Source organism: Neomonachus schauinslandi, chromosome 4 (genome assembly GCF_002201575.2).
Source record: "Neomonachus schauinslandi chromosome 4, ASM220157v2, whole genome shotgun sequence".
Taxonomy (NCBI): Eukaryota; Metazoa; Chordata; class Mammalia; order Carnivora; family Phocidae; genus Neomonachus; species Neomonachus schauinslandi.
Window position 1 is genome coordinate 6,794,361 of NC_058406.1, and position 20,582 is coordinate 6,814,942.

Sequence of the window (20,582 nt, forward strand, 5' to 3'; positions counted from 1 at the left end):
CCCACATCGGGCTCCCTGCTCAGCAGGGAGTCTGCTTCTCCCTCTCCCTCTGCCCCTCCCCCAACTCGTGCTTACTCAAATAAATAAATAAAATATTTTTTAAAAATTGAATAATATTAAAAATCAGTTCCTCAGCGCCCTGGCTGCCACACCGCGGGTGCTCAGTAGCCACACATGAGGAGTAACTACTGAGTGTGGGATGCAGACACAGAACATCTCTGTCACCACAGCAAGTTCTACTGGACAGAGCTGCTCAGAATCCGGGCAGACAAACTATGGCCTGCACACCAAATCCAGCCTCTGTGTGTTCTCGAATAGCCTGGAAGCTAAGAGTGGTTTTTACTTTTTAAAATATTACTTTGTAATATTTAACCGACTGGGTGGCTCAGTCGGTTAAGCTGCCTTCAGCTCAGGTCATGATCCCAGGGTCCTGGGATTGAGCCCCGCATCGGGCTCCCTCTTGGCGGGAAGCCCGTTTCTCCCTCTCCCTCTGTCTGCCGCTCTGCCTACCTGTGCTCGCTCTCTCTCTGTTAAATAAATAAAAATCGTTAAAAACAAACAAAAATATTACTTTGTGACAAAAGTAAATTGTTTGAAATTCAAAGTTCAGTGTCCATAAGTAATGTTTTACTGGAATGTAGACGTGCTCTTTTATTTCTGTATGGTCTACAGCTGCTTTTCCACTATAGTGGCAAATGTGGGTCACTGCAAGAGAGACCCTATGGGCCACAAAGTCTAAAACATTCACTACCAGCCCTTTACAGACGTTTGCTGATCACTAACAGATACACCTCTGTGTAGAGAACTGCTGAGTACAGGTATGTAAAATTTCCAGAATGTCGTATGTTTACGCTTCTTTTGGGTGTATATTAATACTGCATAATGCATTTTAAGATGAGTCAAGTTGCTCAGTTTTCAACTCAGAGTTTACTCTTCTAAAGAGAAAACAGTGATCCAGATCCACATTATCGGAGTTGGCATACCTGACAGTGGTCGAGGGTGCCTTCCTGGCAAAGGCCGCTGCGTAGGTGAGTGCAGATTTAAGACCCTGCCATGAGGTATCTATCGTGGGTAATGCTGCTTACGTAGTGCATCACCGAATTAAAGTATAAAGAGGCTGGGGCGCCTGGGTGGCTCAGTCGTTAAGCGTCTGCCTTCGGCTCGGGTCATGGTCCCGGGGTCCTGGGATCGAGCCCCGCATCGGGCTCCCTGCTCGGCGGGAAGCCTGCTTCTCCCTCTCCCACTCCCCCTCCCCCTGCTTGTGTTCCCTCTCTCGCTGTCTCTCTGTCAAGTAAATAAATAAAATCTTAAAAAAAAAAAGTATAAAGAAGCTCGTTCAAGCAATATCCTTGAGACTGTTTCTGACCATGAGTTTATCATGAGGAGTGGAACTGTTTGCCAAAAGATGTACACTCCCTAACTCTCTCCTCTGAGATACCAGGCAGGGAGGCGGGAGGAGGAGAATGTAGAGTGTGTAGGAAGACAATGGGGTGTTTCAATTTTATATTTCAGTGTTCAGGGGAGGTTTCATTGATAATGTCTGAGTAGAAACCAGAGGGAACTAAGGGAGCAAGCCACATGATTATCTAGGGAAGAATTTCAGACCGGGAACAGCAAGTGCAAAGGCCCTGAGGCAGGCCTGGACCTGGCCTGGCTTAGGAACTTGGAGGCTGCTGCTGCTGCAGTGGCTAGGCAAAGGGGAGACCAGCAGAGGAGGTCCGACAAAGATGAGTAACCTGAAGCTACAGGGGCTGCTACAAGAATTGCAGCTTGTCCTCCGAGTGAGAAGGAAATGACTGGAACGTTTTTTTTGTTGTTGTTGTTTTTTTAAAGATTTTATGTATTTATTTGAGAGAGAGAGAGAGAGCACATGAGAGGGGGGAGGGTCAGAGGGAGAAGCAGACCCCCTGCTGAGCAAGGAGCCCGACGCGGGACTCGATCCCGGGACTCCAGGATCATGACCTGAGCCGAAGGCAGTCGCTTAACCAACTGAGCCACCCAGGCACCCTGACTGGAACGTTTTATGCAGGGAAAAAAGTATGGTTTATATTTTGAAAGAATCCAACTGGCTGCTGAGTTGGAAATAAGTCTACAAGCAGGCAAGGATGGCTACTGGAATAAGGCAGGCACGAGAAGCTGAAAGTGGTCAGACTCGGGCTGTGTTCTGAAAGTACGGACAATGCCGCGGGATTACGAGTGAGAAACCCAAGGATTAATAAGTTCCCTGCAGCCGACATGGGAGAGACCATGGACAGAAGGTCTGGACGGGGAATGGGAATGCGAGCTGCAGCTTTGAACATGCATCTGTATTACAATGTGTTAAGGAATAGCCTCTCGAAGGTATGATTATCAAATAAAATATAAATTATCTAAACGCTTGTATTTCCAAGCTGCTCTCTAAAAGACTGGATCCATTTATAATGAGAACAGCAAAAGGGTGTACTTCTGTCTTTCCTACATATCCTCACCTATTTTCAGTATTTAAGGGGGCTACTTGAATCATGGGCTGCACCAAAAGGATTTGGCGCCTCAAATCCACGTACTTATTAAATCGCTGGCAGGCCGGGTCCTTTCGCCTAGAACGACTTTAGACACCGTCTGGCCAGGTGGCGCTTGCTGCAGCAGGAGCAGCGCTATGTTCACACTTGGGCAGACCTGGGTCTTCCGTACCAGCTGTGTGACCCTACGCATCACTAAGCCCGCCGAGCCACCATCTACAGACCTGGCGGTAGACCAGGAAGATGGGCCCGAGTGGAGCAAAGCGAGGGGCAAGTAAACAAGTTAAAACACTGCAGTAGGGGCGCCTGGGTGGCTCAGTCGTTAAGCGTCTGCCTTCGGCCCAGGTCATGATCCCAGGGTCCTGGGATCGAGCCCCGCATCGGGCTCCCTGCTCCGCGGGAAGCCTGCTTCTCCCTCTCCCGCTCCCCCCGCTTGTGTTCCCTCTCTCGCTGTGTCTCTCTCTGTCAAATAAATAAAAATCTTTAAAAAAAAAAAAAAACACTGCAGTATGTCTGATGGGATCTCAAAAGGACTAATCAAAGGCAGTTTCAGGAGGAAACATTTAAGGGATCTTAAATTAAGGGATCTTAAGCCGGTCACTAGTGCCGGCTCGGACAGTTAGGGTTCTGCGGGTGCAACAGAAACCCATTCCAGCTAAACTCAGGCAAAAAGGGACTTCAGTGAAGAACCATCAGAAGCCCATGGAATTGACTGCAAGCCAGAGAAAAGGACTTGGAAAGAGCCAGAAACCGAGGCAGGAGGGCACCTGGGTGGCTCAGTCGTTAAGCGTCTGCCTTCGGCTCAGGTCATGATCCCAGGGTCCTGGGATCAAGCCCCACAACGGGCTCCCTGCTCAGTGGGAAGCCTGCTTCTCCCTCTCCCACTCCCCCTGCTTGTGTTCCCTCTCTCGCTGTGTCTCTCTCTGTCAAATAAATAAAATCTTTCAAAAAAAAAAAAAAAAAGAAGGAAAAATAGACATTTGCTGAGAGCAAGTGTCCAATACCATGTCCCTGCTAGTCCCGCTCTTGTCCCTAACCCAATTCTCTCTACACAGCCTTGGGCCCATGCTCCCCAGCTCGATGTCCAGGCTGACCCTTATTTTCAGTGACGTGACTCCTTTGCTGACTAGTCCAGGCTAATTTCTGGGACAAGCTTGAATGTTGCTCTAATCAGAGCAGTTTTCCAGTTTATATATATATATTTAAAGATTTTTATTTATTTATTTGACAGAGAGAGACACAGCAAGAGAGGGAACACAAGCAGGGGGAGAGGGAGAAGCAGGCTTCCCGCTGAGCAGGGAGCCCGATGCGGGGCTCGATCCCAGAACCCTGGGATCACGACCTGAGCCGGAGGCAGACGCCCAGCCTGAGCTGCCCGGCGCCCCAGTTTTCCAGCTTAAATGTGCAGCAACCACCACACACCCAGGGGCTACCCCTCCAAGCTCCTCACTGGCTTCAGCCACAACTCTCAAATTTCCTGTGCAAGAACCACCGGAGAAGCTTGTTAAAAATGTGGTCTGTCGAGCTCCATCCCCAGAAATTCTGAGTTCCGCGGCTCTGCGGTGCAGCCCAGTAGACCTGCATTTTTAACAAGTGTCACAGATAGCTGCAATGCAGCTAGAATGTGGTCTACACTCGAGAGCCTGGCCTGTCACTGGCTTCCAAACCTCGCCGGCTGGATACAGATTTCTTAGGCTCTCCTCCTGGACGTTTAGATTCAGGCAGCCGAGTCTGTACCTCAGTGACTGCACTCAACGTGCAGGCCCGGGTGATGTGGACACGGTATTAAAAACCACATGTACAGAAACATCCCATCTACTCAAGTTGGCAACAGAAATCTTGGGGCCCCAAGCTGACTTCCAAGCCTCTGCTCCCGCACGGTGTGCTCACTCCACACACCCCACGAGCTGTCCATCTCTCCCTTTGGAAGCCCCTCTGGCTCCCACCCCTGCTCGACTGTTCTCCACTGGGTATGTCAGGTCCGCTCATCCTTCACGCCCAGTCACCTCTGTACCTTCTTTAACCTACACCGTCTCCAGTCCAGGCTGCGTGTCGCCGCTCTCACTTGGCACTAAATTATAAACTCCAAGTATCCCCACCTAACTCTTGGTCAATGCTACTTTTGCTTCCCACCTAGATTATCGGTGCTTTGAGAATAAACACCAACTTTTATGCTTTTTTTCTACTCTCTGGGAGACCTGGCGTGGCTACCTAATATTTAATGGTTACTATCTCAAACCTCTCCTGAAGGCAACTGCACTCAAAATGAATTCCCTCGGGGCGCCTGGGTGGCTCAGTTGGTTAAGCGTCTGCCTTCGGCTCAGGTCATGATCCCGGGGTCCTGGGATCGAGCCCCGCATCGGGCTCCTTGCTCTGCGGGAAGCCTGCTTCTCCCTCTCCCTCTGCTGTTCCCCCTGCTTGTGTTCCCTCTCTCTCTCTCTGTCAAATAAATAAATAAAATCTTAAAAAAAAAAAAAATGAATTCCCTCTAGTCCATAACTTAACGTGGAGTTTCTGGCCTAACATTCAGATACTGAAAACTGCTAACTCAATGGAGAACTGCCTTATGTTAGGCTGAGCCACATGAAATTTCTGGCATTCTATTTTTTCAAATATTTTGATATTTTCAACACACAACAATGGTGATTTCATGTGGCTTAACCGAATATATCCAAGTCACTGTGGCAAACACAATGTCTGCCCAGTTGCATCTGCCAGAAAAGCAGAATTGGGTGGTGATGTGTGGCGGTCAACCCCCCTGGCCATCCTCAGGCCACATGAGTCACACAAATTACCCAGAATATGGAGAAAAGTATCACAGATCTGAGCTGGTTCTAACTAAATATCAACAAAGATAAAGTTCCCATTCTTGCCCTGAAATTTCCTTTGGATTCTCTTCTTGCAAATGATCCGAACTCCATCTGGGGAGGCAGGAAATGAGTGCTGGGCTGGAACCACGTAGTACAGGGAAGAGCCTGCAAACAAGGGGGCGAGGGGGAGACTGGGGTTTCTCCTCCAGGCAGTGAGGAGGGGTGGCCTATATAAGGGGTGCGGGCTCCTAACTCCCCATGGAATACATAAAACATACAACATACTTCCATACCCACGTCTACCTGGGCTATTAGCAGATTATAGAAAAGGGGATGAGTAAGGAATTGATTCATTTTAATTTCCTAGAATAGCTGACAAGTACCAAGACTTTAGTCTCTGGGTTTCCCCCAAGAAAACAATCTGGGCTGGACCCTGTATGTTCAACACTAGTGTCTGACTGGAGACCATTTACAAAGCACTCTGGTGACTAAGCTTCCAACGTTATGTGTATTTATCTCGGGGCTTCGACAAGTAAGCCGTGGTGGTTGCCCACACTCATGTCCTGTGATGGGATACAACTGTGAGCTGGGACGTTCACAGTGTTTTATTTGATTTTATTTATTTATTTTTAAAGATTTTATTTATTTATTTGACAGAGAGAGACATAGTGAGAGCAGGAACACAAGCAGGGGGAGTGGGAGAGGGAGAAGCAGGCTTCCCGCCGAGCAGAGAGCCTGATGCGGGGCTCGATCCCAGGACCCCGGGATCATGACCTGAGCCGAAGGTAGACGCTTAACGACTGAGCCACCCAGGCGCCCCACAGTGTTTTAAAGATAACGTCGGGGAAGTGGGCACAGCAAATGTATGAATCCACACTGGAGCCAGACTGCCTGGCTTGAGGCTGGCTCTACCACTTCTGAGCTGGGTGATCTTGGGCAAAGCCTCTCGTTCCTTCTACGAATGTTTGTGGGGCATCAGCTACTCCCACATGCCAGCCTGGGCGCTGGGGATTAAGTGAAGAACAAGGCTGTCATGCTACTGACGGACACACTCCGACCGCCAGTCCCCCACCTGGAAAGCCAGCAGCAGCAAGCATACCCATTGCAGGAGACTGCTGAATCAGAGAAAGTGACCCATGTAAAGCCCTTAGAACAACCTCTGCCACCTGCTCAGCAAGCACTGGATGCTCCCATTGCCACAACACCAGCACCATCATGCTGGTAAACCAAATTGCATTTCATCACCAAAACCAATCTAAGATCAAAATAAGCCTCCTGATGGGGCCTCTGCCTTACCCAAAAAACTATTTAAGAAACTCAGTGAGAAAATGGAACACTATGAGGACTATTACAGAAAGACAGAAAAACAGTTCTCACGAAATGGTAACTAAAATGTTTCTAGAAGATTCTATTAATAACAGCAGCAGCAAACACTGTATACAGCACTTACTATGTACCAGGCATTGTTTTGAGCTCTTCATTTTTTTTTTTTTTAAGATTTTATTTATTTATTTTGACAGAGAGAGAGACAGCGAGAGAAGGAACACAAGCAGGGGGGAATGGAAGAGGGAGAAGCAGGCTTCCCGCCAAGCAGAGAGCCCGATGCGGGGCTCGATCCCAGGACCCTGGGATCATGACCTGAGCCAAAGGCAGACGCTTAACGACTGAGCCACCCAGGCACCCCGAGCTCTTCATTTTTATAAATAAGCAAATCATCCCCAAGCCCTGGAGGTATGTGACGTCACTCTCCTTGTTTTACAACGGATGAAACTGGGACTCGGAGATGTTCAGTCATTTGCCCAAGGCCATCCAGCCAGTAGTTGGCCGAGACAGGACTCAAGCCCAGGCTGGGGTCTGTGTTCCTGACGTACCTGCCAGCTATGGCCTCAGGGGGGCAGCGTTCTGAGCTGCGGCGGGACAGGTGCCATGGCAACAGAGGAGGGAGGGAGGCCCCCGCCCCCGGCTGCCGCCCCCCAGGGCGGGGGGACCAGGGCTGTGCTTTAGTAAGAGCGTTTGCACAGCAACTCCATGCCCAGGAGTACACCCACGCACACCGGAGACCTACGTCCACACGAAGACTTGTACGCTAATGTTCACTTCAGCATGATTCATAATCACCACAAAGTGGAAACCATCCTAATGCGTGTCAGCTGATGAACAGATAAATGGGAAATGTGGTACGTCCACACGACGGGATATTATTCAGCAATAAAAAGGACGGACGGATGCATGCGACTACTGAAGCATGGGTGAAGCTTCAAATTACCAGGTGAGGTGAAGACACTAGTCACAACAAATCCAGAATAGGCAAATCCATACACACGAACTAGATTAATGGTTGCCAAAGGGGTGGGGGATGTGGGCAGTGGGTGCTAATCGGTGCAAGGATTTCTCTGAGGGTGATGAAAATGTTCTGGAATCAGACAGTGGTTGACTGCTGCACAATCCTGTGAATATACTCAAACCCAGTGAACTGTATGCTTTGCTGCTGTGTGGATTTTCTGCTGTGTGGATTATATTTTTTAAAAAGAATATAAGAATAATTGGTCCCCCGTGAAAATCTCCAGAAGGAAAGGACCAATTTACCTGTCTACCTAGGGCAAATACAATCACGTTACCACTGTGACTTGGCTCTCAACTGCTTCTCTTCATAGTTTTTTCAATCTCAATATGTTAACTTTTGCACATCAATAAAAAACAGCTGGGAACCCCTAAAAACATACAACTTTAAAATAAGTATTATTTCATTCATGATAATACATTAGGTTTTGGTAAATGCTGCAGTAACACTTAATCCAACGAGAAAGAAAAAATAGATGACATTTTATTAATAGGACTCTTTCCTCAAAGTGTATTTCGCTTCCTGCTTCCGCTGTAGCTTCCTGCAGTGCCCACCAGGGCCTCCTCATGGCAAAGAGCCACCCTGCCTCCGACACATGCTGACAGATGGGGTCACTGCTCTGTGTTCCAGCTTCCTCTCCTTCAAATGGGGATGGCAGAAAGCACTTGCATCTGCTTTTGTTTCATTTGTGGGCAAAGACTTAGACAAGAGCACGAGGTAAGTCCTGTCTGGCAGCCCAGAACTCACTATTCAGTCTGATTGTTGATACGGATAAGAAGGAACACGACACCTAAAACGAGGGAAACTGATGGTGGCGGTGCTGGTCAACAGGAAGGTTGGGTCCAGGACCACAAAATGACTAAAAGCTTAGGACATAAGAGAAATCTCAGCTATACTGAATTTAACATTCTAACTTTTACGTCGACATGAAACAAAGATGCCTTCTCACTTGAGAACACAATGTCTGGACTTCAAGGTACTGGCTTATCCCCCAAATCTGTCCAATGCTAGGGGGTGATCGTTCCGGGGTGAACACGGTTTGAACTTCTTCAGGTTAAGGGGGTGTCTGAAATTGAGAACCAGGCAGATCCATCTACTCTGACCTGAAACATGAGGGGAATTTTTGAAGTATGTCCATATTCAAGCGGAGGTCAAAGAAGCCTAACCGGAGGAACTGTGGACTGAGAAGTGACAACCGGGACTGAAAAAAGTTCCTTTGAAAAGGACTATTTTGAAGACCGCGATTCTGACTTTGGAGGAACTAAGGTGATTGGGAGTGGAAGGAATCACATGTAAATTCCTTACATAAAAATGTATTGACTTTAAAAAGGAAGAAAGAAACAAACCGGGGATGATGGCAGGAAGCGTACTTACCCCTAAGACCGTGGAGGATTACATACAAATTTGTATTTGTAAAGAACCTAGAACAGCGCCTGCAAGATCTCAAAGGCTCTATACACGTTCCGTATTATTAGTAAGGCAGCAGGAGGGTGCTCTGCACACAATAGGTCTGCAGCAGATACTCCAAAGAAAGACCCAAAGGAATGAGTCTAGAACTCCTGACTGCAGTCACCTCTTCAAATGCATGAAAGGTGTAAATCCACTCTAAAACATAAACTTATTTACACAGCACTAAATATCCCACTCCCGAGGAAGAACTGGACATAATAACCATGCGGTACACATGGGATGTCTGTATATATATATATACACACACACACACAAACACCCCCAAAACCTAGGTAGTTACAGAGAAAACCAACACACAATGCTAAAATGGTTTTAAACCTAGGGGAAACAAAACGGAACAAACCACCTCAACTGACAGACAAACACTATGTGCGTTCCCGGCAGAGAGTGCTTCCTCTCCTGTCCATCTAACTGGGTTTCTCTGTAAAAACCAATAAACAAGTAAAACTAATTGGTCTGTCTCCACCACTGACTTGAGGAGCGCAAACTGGTGCTCAGGTTACGTTCCTGAAAATGGGATGTGGCACTCGAACAGAATATGAAGAACACAGTCATTGTAAAAACAGCTCTTCAGAAACAACCGCACACTCATTTCCCTCAATTTACCACAGTAAAATTAATGTACGATAGAATCTATACGAGTTCACTGAATTGTCCATATCTGTCCCTAGACAAAGAAAACACCTTTAATATGAGAAACTGGGTTCGGGAAAAATATCCTGCAAAAACTAGTCTTTACAAAAATTACCATCACCATGTCAGTTTTGACTCTGAGGCAAACCAAGGGTGAAGCAGCACTTTCCCCCCCAGCTAAGGAAGCTACTATGGTCACTGTGTAAAAGCAAACACAGTTCTGATCTGGAAAGTGCTATTAAATGTTACAAAGCAGAAAACCTCCAAAGCAATCCCAGAGATTTGTCTCTTATAAATACTTAGGTTACAAGCTTATGAAGCAACTCATGTTAAAAATTTATTAAAAGTAAAAATCTAAGCCAAAAGGATTCTTCTATAAACACGGCTCCGTTTTCTCAGCTCAGTCTTTCCTGGTACCTGACATCTGGGCCATGCAAGGACAGCCTCGAGCCACTCACGAACCAGCAGCACCAGGGAACAGGTCAGAAAGGCAGAATCGCAGGTCCTCCCGACCCGCTGTACCCAAATCCGCATAAAAACATGATCCTCAGGTGCTCTGTGTGCACGCTAGTCTGAGATACACTGGTCTAGGTGTTCTCTATCTGGTCACACCGAGGAATACAATGATGCAATAAATATTTTGCTTTTCAGCAAGGACAGGTTTTTTCTTTCCAGTTACTCCAACTATTAAAATTAAAAGGAAAAAATGTCATACACAGAAGCCACAAACACCTCTTAACTATCAAGACATTTTCAGAAAGGCTCAGAAATAATCTAAACGGGATATGTGAAATGCTTCGCATCCAGTCCGCATTTATCAACAGTAAGATAAAAGCCGCGTTCATACCTGCGAATCGCAGAGGTGCGTCTTTATCCAGGGCAATCAGAGGAGGGTCGAGAAGCACTGCATTATCGTTTTCTGTGATTATGCCATGATAGGTGGGCTCGAGCCACGGTTTGTGCTTGTTAGCTGTGTTTAAAAAGAGAAAAAGAAGAAAGGGAACAGACCAGGTCAGAATTCTTAAACTTCACTGCTTTTAAAGACACACATCTATTACTAAAATAATAAATCACTCATTAGTCTGGAAGGCAACACTTGTAATTTTTTTTAAGATTTTATTTATTTGAGAGAGAGTGAGAGAGTGAGAGAGAGAGAGAGAGAGAGAGAGAGAGAGCGCGCACGAGCAGGGGGGAGGGGCAGAGGGAGAAGGAGAAGCAAAATTCCTACTGAGCAGGGAGCCCGACCGTGGGGCTCAATCCCAGTACGGACCTGAGCTGAGGCTGATGCTTAACCAACTGAGCCACCCAGACACCCCAACACTTGTATTTTTTGTTGAAAACTTTGGCATCAAGACCCTAATGGGATGAAATTCTGAATTCCAGAGTAAGTAATATAGAAACTGAGTCTATGAAGCAACCGGAATTAAGAAATAAACTGCTCTAGAAATTAAATGACTAATGGCTATAGACAAATTATCTGTTTTTAAGCTATCACAGAAAAGTTACAAAGAAAAATATACTATCACTTCTTTTTTTTTTTTTAAAGATTTTATTTATTTATTTGAGAGACACAGCGAGAGAGGGAACACAAGCAGGGGGAGCGGGAGAGGGAGAAGCAGGCTTCCCGAGAACAGGGAGCCCGATGCGGGGCTCGATACCAGGACCCTGGGATCATGACCTGAGCCGAAGGCAGACGCTCAACGACTGAGCCACCCAGGCGCCCCTATACTATCACTTCTTTATGGCAATAATAATACAGTATTACCTATTTAAAACTAGCATTACAAATAAAAATATAAAAGAAAACTTATGAATATAAAATTACAGAGTATAGGGGCGCCTGGGTGGCTCAGTCGGAAGCGTCTGCCTTCAGCTCAGGTCCTGGTCCCGGGGTCCTGGGATCGAGCCCCGCATCGGGCTCCCTGCTCTGCGGGAAGCCTGATTCTCCCTCTCCCACTCCCCCTGCTTGTGTTCCCTCTCTTGCTGTCTCTCTGGGTCAAATATATAAATAAAATCTTTAAAAAAAAAATTAGAGTATAAATAAAACTAAATGCAAATTTCTGAAAAACTTGACTGAAAACAGTGTTTACAAATAACCCACTTTGAAGGTGAGGCCGTGTTAAGGTCAGATTCCAGCTCCCTCCTATTACTGGCTACGTGACCTTTAGCACATAACCGGCCTCTTAATCTCAGTGTCACCTGCACACCAGGGACATGCACACAACCCCCAAGGCTGGGGCAGATCACTGGAGAAGCGACCTGTGTCCTTCTTGGTTCGGCACTGGCACGGATGCTTTTGTTCCTAAGGTAAGAACTGCCATCCTGGCGGTCCACTCTCGCGGTGAAATCAAGTTTCATTCCTCTCCATTTGTTTTGCCTGGGGCTTGGCCCGTGTGAGACCTCCTCCCGCTCAGAGCCAGGGCCCTCTCTGAGTCCCCATTTCCCCCAGCACGGTCTGGGCGGCCCAAACCTTCTCATTTCTTTTTACCTTCACCTTACGAGCGCTCACATTACAACCTCGGTGTGTGTATTCACCGCCGAGCGCCGGCCCCAGCTGAGCCGATCTAAGTAGAAGGAATGGTATGAAGAAGCTCTATTTCCAAGTAGCTGGTGCCTATTTGTTGAATGAACGACCCGATTCTTTCCCGTACGTCCATCTTCAGAAGGAGCTAAAACTAAGATTCAGTATTCAGCCACGATGGGATACTAGCAACCACCACGATGTGTTTGCTGTCACGTGATGACCAGCACGAGCCGCCAGGAGACTGGGCTTCACGGGCATGTGCTCTGCGGCTCCCGTGTGCCATTCTACACCAGCACGGAGGCGGGAAAGAAGCTACCGTCTCGCTGACTGATGGCGCGTTTACCAGACATTTACACATGCCTCTTCTAAACCAAGAGCAAAGCCTGTCGTCTTCACTTTCAAAGTAAATCCAGACCCATGGGAGTTGTTGGTTCGTGCGTACAGAGTTTCAGTTTTGTGACAGGAACACAGTTCTGGGATCGACCACACAGCACCGTGAACGCATGTACTTAACATAGTGTGCACTTCCGATGGGAGGCTTCACGTGTGCGTTACCACAATTAAAAAAAAAAAAAAATCCACACACAAAAATCAATTCAGACGGAGCCATTTCTCATCGTCCGTGCTGCTCACCTGGACTATTTACAAAATCCAGGTAACCAACCTCGTCCTTGCCCCCCTGCATGGCAGCCGGATGGACGCTTCTCCACCTCTGCTCTCAGAGCCCATGGACACATGTTCCTGAGGACCCTACGTGGCTTCTGTTCATGTGGGATCTATCTATTAACTGGTGACCTAATCAGCATTTACTGCACTGGGAATCAAAATCAAGTAATATTTTATTATTTATCAATTCATTTTTAAAAACAATAAGCCTATTACATGTTAACATAACATTTTCGTGGAAGTAACTATACTTTTTAAAACAGAGTTTACGAAGAAGAGTGGCGACGTGTTACATGTTTGCAAGTCTTTCTACAGTCAGCGGAGTCCTGCTTTTCCCGCAGCCTGTGGGCCACTCTGTCACATGTCACGCGGCCCCTAGAGAGCTCCAGCAGGCACGTGAGAGACAAGGAGGAAAAAGGCAAGCGACGTCTTAACGTAATTAAAACAGCTCTGACCTCTTCCAACCCAACAGGGTCTCAGGGGACTCATCACCTCACTCAGGTCTCCGTTCAAATGTTCCCTCCTCCAGCTACAGCACCTTCTACTCTGGTCCCCACGTCCGCTTTTCCTTTTCTTCGGCTGCTCGTCGCCACACCGTCAGGGAGAGGGCAGTGGTGTGAGCCGGGGGCCTCGGGGCAGGCTACATGGCTTCCTCCATGGGCCTCAGTTTCCCCACCCATAACTGAGGATGGCAATAGTACCCAGCTGATGGGTTGTTCAGTAAAAGGCTTAGGACAGAGTCTGGCACTCAGTAAATGCCATTAGGTGTCACTGTGACTTCTCCTCCATTCAAACGTGAACAAAAACACAGATTCCAGGAGAGGGAGACCTCTTGTTCTCTGGTAATTCCCAGCACCTAGCACTGTGCCATTCCTCAGAAACTACTGGCTAGATGGACGAGTGCATAAGGAATCTCATTATAGTACAATTAAAGTCAGTGCTCTGGTTTGTAAATTCTCCCGCAGAGAAGATAATTTTGGTGCTGAGAACTGAAAAACAGGTATGATTTGGTCTTTTAGACACTGGGAAGGTGCTTTTTGTTGTTTGTTTGTTTGTTTCTGGCAGGTGGATGTTCCTTACAAGTAAAGGAGACTAGAGAATCTGGAAGCACAGAATACATCAAAATACCGTGGGATCTGCCTGGAAAGGTAAGCTGTGGTTAGATTATAGGGAGATATTGATGGGAAACCAAAACCCCATTATAAAGACCAAAAATTCAAAGGGCCTTTGGGAAATCTCTCCCCCAACACCCCCCCACACACACACACACACACAAAAGCTACAGCCGGACAAGAGATTTGGTGAAGAAAATTCAGATGGTTGTGCCCCACCTGCCCTTCTCCAGAAATACTCCCCAGGACAGAGGCGCGTTACCTGGGGGAGTAACTTGCAGGGGCCCCACAGTCTGCTGCGGCCACTGGTCTGAGAAGGTCCCACCGAACACAGGAAATAAGCTCACTTTGCAGTCAGGCTGAGTGTTTTACCCTGTTGCCGAGACTCCCATCCTCCCCAGACAGCTCGTTAAACCATCTAGGACGGAGGCTGGAACACTGCCTGAAGTTACAGAGACAATACTGAGAAACAGGCCACCTGAAAGGAAGTAGTGCAAAGCCCTCTGTTTTTTGTCACTAATCTCATTTTTTAAAATTTTTTTTAAAAGATTTTATTTATTTATTTGCAGAGAGAGACACAGCGAGAGAGGGAACACAAGTGGAGGGGAGTGGGAGAGGGAGAAGCAGACTCCCCTCTGAGCAGGGAGCCCGATGCGGGACTCGATCCCAGGACCCTGGGATCATGACCTGAGCCGAAGGCAGACGCTTAACGACTGAGCCACCCAGGCGCCCCACTAATCTCATTTTAAAACACAGAAAATGTGAGTTCGACTTACTATTAACAATGCACCATTAATAGCAATATTTGGTTCCAATTTGTTTTCATATTAAAGGTTTCATTAATAAAGTTATAAGCGTGGCAAATAAAGCTGAAGATTATTCCAGTGTGCAAGTCCATAAATGTCCTGACACGTAAGCCAAATGACTGTTCAGCCCCCTAGGAATGTGGAAATGCCAGGCAGAGCACACCGCAGGAAGCCTGTGGTGGGCAGGAGCACAGTGTGCGCCCCTCTGCTACTCTCATGGGAAGACCCGTAGTGGGGCGCCCGGCTGGCTCAGTCGGTGGAGCATGTGACTCTTGATCTCGGGGTTGGGAGCTGGAGCCCCATGCTGGGTGTGGAGATTACTTAAAGATAAAATCTTTTTTTTTTTTTAAAGATTTTATTTATTTATTTGAGACAGAGAGAATGAGAGAGAGAGAGCACATGAGAGGGGGAAGGGTCAGAGGGAGAAGCAGGCTCCCTGACGAGCAGGGAGCCCGATGCGGGACTCGATCCCGGGACTCCAGGATCATGACCTGAGCCGAAGGCAGTCGCTTAACCAACTGAGCCACCCAGGCGCCCCTTAAAGATAAAATCTTAAAGAAAAAAAAAAGAAAAGAAAGGAAGAAGAAAGGCCCATAGCTGAAAATGGCTAATGGTTCAAAGCAAAAATAATTGTATAGCTATATTCCCAGTTCCTAATTTTGTAATTCAGAATTTATAAATTGCTCCTTTCAGCTGGCAGTAGAATGAAGAGATTCGGCCAGGTCCAAGGACTGAACTTTTAAATATTTAATAAATGATATTTTAAATATTTCATCACATTCAATTGGCCTTATCAAATATTTATAGAAACAAGTGAATGATATTTCTGTAATCTTCCCCCCAAAAAATCACAAATAAAGGAACATGTCACCCATGTTGAGAGTCTTCACCTGATTCATTTCACCACATTCTAGGCCATTAAAAAGCCAATTCGATTTTTAATTGAAATCATGGAATAGCCAAGACTGGCAATCAGACCTTCCGTACATGTAAGTTCCATCTGGGGACATGCCTATGATTTTAGGACATGGCTGGTTTTGTGGTTGTGGGAGATTTTATTTTTTTTAAAGATTTATTTATTTACTTGAGAGCATGAGTGGAGGGAGGGGCAGAGGGAGAGGGAGAATCCCAAGCAGACTCCCCGCTGGGCGGACACAGGGCTCGATCTCACAACCCTGAGATCACAACCTGAGCCAAAATCAAGAAGAATCAGAGGCTTAACCAACTGAGCCCCACAGGTGCCCTGTGATAGATTTTAATCATTAGAAATTGCCATCAATTTAAAAATCAAGAGGAAAAGAAAGCCAACAGTCAATCTCAGGGTCAACTTCAAATATATTACTTAGGCCTCCCTAGTACATCCCAACTCTATGGGTTGAGGAGAGGCTGGTCCCCATCCAGGCCACACAAGTCACCCACCCCCAGAGAGGTGGTTCTGGAGCCACCTCTGTGGCCTTGACATCAACCCAGCACCAAGCAGTTTCCCTCTGACTTCTTTCTTCTCCTATAAAGAGACATCCACTGTTTTCGAAAGAGAACTTAATGTGTGCCCCTTCTCATTCCCAGAAACCCAGGTTGGTCACACCGGGCCAAGAATGACATAATAAATAATAACAGCTCGATGTCTTAAGAGACCGCCAGCATTTCACAGCGAATCCTAGACGGTGTTACGTCTTGTTTGCAGAATCAGCTTTTCATCTCGGGCCATCCAAAGAATCTGCAATTAAGGAATGCTGCCACTAGGTGGCGAGAGGTACCATTGATCGGCTTGGATGAACCACTCCAGCCCTTGCCTCAGGGAACGAGCAGAATGTAACCTGAGTCACCAGGGCCCTCGGCTCAAGACGATCTGCACAGAAAAGTGTCCTACACTCTTTAAGTATAAAATCTCCAGCTGATTCTTTTTCACCTCAAAGAAACATTTAGAGTAAGTAAAAGTCCCAAAATCAAAATGTAAAAAGGCACACATTCTCACAGACTCTCTTTGGGACAGTCCTCAGTCCAATACATTCTTATTTAAATCAGACCGTCCCTGGTCATTCAAGCCAGCTTAATGTCAAAGGTCCTTTCAGCTTCACATCCCACTGACTTTGATTTTGTCCCAAGAGATCCTTCCTGAATATCTACCACACATGAGCACGCTGCAAGGTGCGGGGCTTTGGGGAATCAAATCACAGGCTCGCTCCTCGAGGACACAAACAGCAACAGCCATCTACAATATTCCAAAATGGCGTGGCTATAATTAAAGGGCTACACAGTGTGGTAAAAAAACTACAGAAGGGGACTCACCCAGTGTTGGGAACTTCATCAGCCAGCAGAGACCGACATGACCTAGGAGCCACCATCTCAAATGTGGCCCTGCCCTGTGCCAGAGGGAAAGGGGTCACGGGAGCGACACCTTCCACCCCAGGCCACACATGGCTCCTCACTCATTCAGCCAGAACTAGTCAGACGGCCCCACCCAAATCCACCAGGGGGGAGAAGTGCCATGCTACCATGTCTGGAAGAAGGGCTGGAAATCCGAGATCAGCTCTAGGGTCCATCAAAGTACAAGCGGAGATCTCCCAAGGACATCTCTGAAGGGATAACTGAGGCCTCCTGGGTGTGAGGGAGTATTTTAAACAGAATAAAAACGTGTATCAGGTCTGTGGCACATTCTGGGCCCAGCAAGACTGCTGAATGTACAGCTCTATTAGGAGTATAATGAGGTGCAGCTGGAGAGGGGCCTGACTTACAACTGACGGGGAGCATCCCCCTCCACCAATGAGCTCTCTTGATTCTTTAGACAGCAAGATGCTGTTAAAAGTTTTAGACAGTGCGGTCTGGTAGAAAAAGCAGGAACTTTGGGATCGGACAGAATGTAGTAAGTGAATTTTGTTTCTGACTCACTCTGTAACTAGGTGTGGATTCCTTAACCACCCCTTACCTATTTCTGCACTGTAAGTCAGGAATGGGACCACCTTCCACAACCTTGTTTGGCGGATTATAAATAACATCAGTGAAGAGCCCACTCTGTGCCTGGCACACAGGTGCTCAACAAATATTTGTGGATAAATTAAGTATAAGCAAGAGCTAGGTTTCAGAAATAACTGCGAGGGCAGAGCTAAGGAGACTCAGGAGGCATTCCCGTGATGACCTCCCTATCATCATCGTCTGAAGTACAGCCCAGAGCTACAGGAAATCCCTACAGTCTCAAACCCTATAGGGGCCTCACTTTATTCCTTTTATTCAGGAAAGAAAGGAATTAAGTAGTATTATACACAGTAATATTAAGTGTAAAACAAAAAGCAAACCAAAAAGGTGGCATTTTTTTTTTTAGTAAAAGAGGAAACTTTTTAATTAACCAAAGTGACACTGCATGAAATTTACAAACAGTAGCTCCCCCTTTCAGGGGACACCGTTCCTAGTAACGAAACAGCATCACTTTCCCCTGACTTCGTAAAATACATTTTTTAAAATTACTCTTTTTTTCTAAAATGGAACACTTCCAAAGAACCTCTAGACAAAATCTGTAAGCATAGGTTAAGGGCTTCATCACAATCCCAAATAAATTTAATACTAAAGTGTTGGGAAAACCTCTATCATGTAGCTCAGGGGCTCTCAACCATCCTGCGCCAGATCATTCTCTGTGGTGGAGCCGTCCTGTGCTCTGCAAGATGTTTAGCTGCATTGCTGGCCTCCAGCCACTAGATGCCAGGAGCACCGTCCCCAGTTGTGACAAACAAAATGTCTCCAGACGTTGCCAATGTGCCCAGGGGGCAAACACCCTCCCCAGATCCCTTGAGAACCACTGACATACCCACTTCCTTAAGGAAAACCGAAGTTTTCCACATTAAAATCATTTGTAGACTTCAAAATAGCCAACTTTATAATTTATATGTATTACAAGTTCATTTTTATTTATTTTTAAAGATTTTATTTATTTATTTGACAGAGAGAGAGACAGCGAGAGAGGGAACACAAGCAGGGGGAGTGGGAGAGGGAGAAGCAGGCTTCCCGTGGAGCAGGGAGCCCGACGTGGGGCTTGAATCCCAGGACCCTGGGACCATGACCTGAGCCAAAGGCAGACGCTTAACAACTGAGCCACCCAGGCGCCCCAAGTTTTTTTTTTAATTGTGGAGTCAAAAACAACATAAAACTAACCATCTTAACCATTCTAGGTGTACTGTTCAATGGTTCTAGGAACATTCACATTGCTGTGCAGCCATCACCACCTTCCATCTCCAGAATTCTTTTCATCCCGCAAAACTGAAACTGTCCCCATTAAACACCAATTCTCCATCCCCCTTTCCCCCAGCCCCTGGTGACCATTCTACTTTGTCTCTATGAATTTGACTACACTATCCCCAATAAGTGGGTATTTGTTTTATGACTGGTTTATTTCACTTAGCATAATGTCCTCAAGGCTCATTCATGTTATATACTGTGTCAGAATTTCCCTCCTCGTTAAGCTGAATACTATTCCATTGTGTGGACATACTACACTTTGTTTATCCTCATCCATCAGTGGACACTTGGGTTGCTGCACCTTTCAGCTCTTGTGCATAATGCTGTCATGAATATGGGTGTACAAATATCTTCTCGAGATCCTGCTTTCAACTCTTTTGGGTATATACCCAGAAGTGGACTTGCTGGATCCAAGAAATTCTATTTTTAATGTTTTGAGGAATCGCCATACTGTCTTCCACAGTGGCTGCACCATTTTACGTTCCCACCACCAGTGCACAAGGGCTCCGGTTTCTCCACATCCTCGCCGATACTCGTTCTTTTCTGGGTTTTGATAGTAGCCACCCTAATGGGTGTGACCAAACAAGTTTTACATTGAAGAATTTTATCTTTTTATATTAGGTAAGATATAAAAGTAGACAGAATAGAATAATGAATGACTCCACCACTACAATTAGCAACAAAGGGCCAATCTTGTTTGATTTCTACACCATTCCCACCACCAATTTCAAATATTTTGAAACAAATCCCAAACTTCATACACTTCACCCCTCATCTTCAACACACATCTCTAAAAGACAGTAACTCTTTTTAAAACCATAAGAGCATTATCATCTAAATAATTCACAATTACTTAACAGCATCAAATACCCAGTCAGGATTCATATTTATCTGGATGTTTTGCTATAGCAAATGATTTAACCCAATATATCTCTCTGACATATTTCATCATAAAGTCTACTGCCATGAAAGAAAAAATTTTAAACAATAATGCTTTCGTGGTTTCTACAACGTTCCCGACTTTTTTCACCAATAAGTATGTCTACTAATTAGGTTTTTCTGTAACTATTCTTTATCAGATTGAGAGAGTTCCCCTCTACTCTTAACTTGCTGAGAATTTTTGTCATGAATGGGTATTAGATTTTGTCAAACGCTATTTCTGCTTTGATCAACATGATCGGTGATCTTTCTTCTTTAACCTGTTGATATGGTGGATTATTGATTTTTTGAATATTGAAATAGCCTTGTATACTTGGAATAAAGCCCATTTGGTCATGTTGTATAATTCTTTTTAGACATCGTTGGGTTTGCTCTGCTAATATTGTATTGAGGATTTTTTTTTTTCAAACAGCTTTACTGAGATTGTCATTTTAAAGAGTATTTCAATAATATGGGGCGCCTGGGTGGCTCAGTTGGTTAAGCGACTGCCTTCAGCTCAGGTCATGATCCCAGAGTCCTGGGATCGAGTCCCGCATCGGGCTCCCTGCTCTGCAGG

The 20,582-nt window shown here is 46.1% G+C and overlaps 1 protein-coding gene and 1 non-coding gene across 4 annotated transcripts in view; one reads left to right on the forward strand and one right to left on the reverse strand.

The window, feature by feature from the left end:
- CLSTN1 (calsyntenin 1) overlaps nucleotides 1-20,582 on the reverse strand; it is a 78,021-nt gene that overhangs the window by 27,385 nt on the left and 30,054 nt on the right. For all 3 annotated transcript variants that reach the window (XM_044914380.1, XM_021684025.2, XM_021684024.2), the window contains exon 2: nucleotides 10,600-10,722. In XM_044914380.1, the coding sequence (XP_044770315.1) occupies nucleotides 10,600-10,722 (123 nt within the window). The remainder of the gene's footprint in view (nucleotides 1-10,599; nucleotides 10,723-20,582) is intronic.
- On the forward strand, nucleotides 8,310-8,435 carry LOC123324781. The gene has a single exon (XR_006540046.1). It is a non-coding gene; the product is annotated as a small nucleolar RNA SNORA40 (small nucleolar RNA).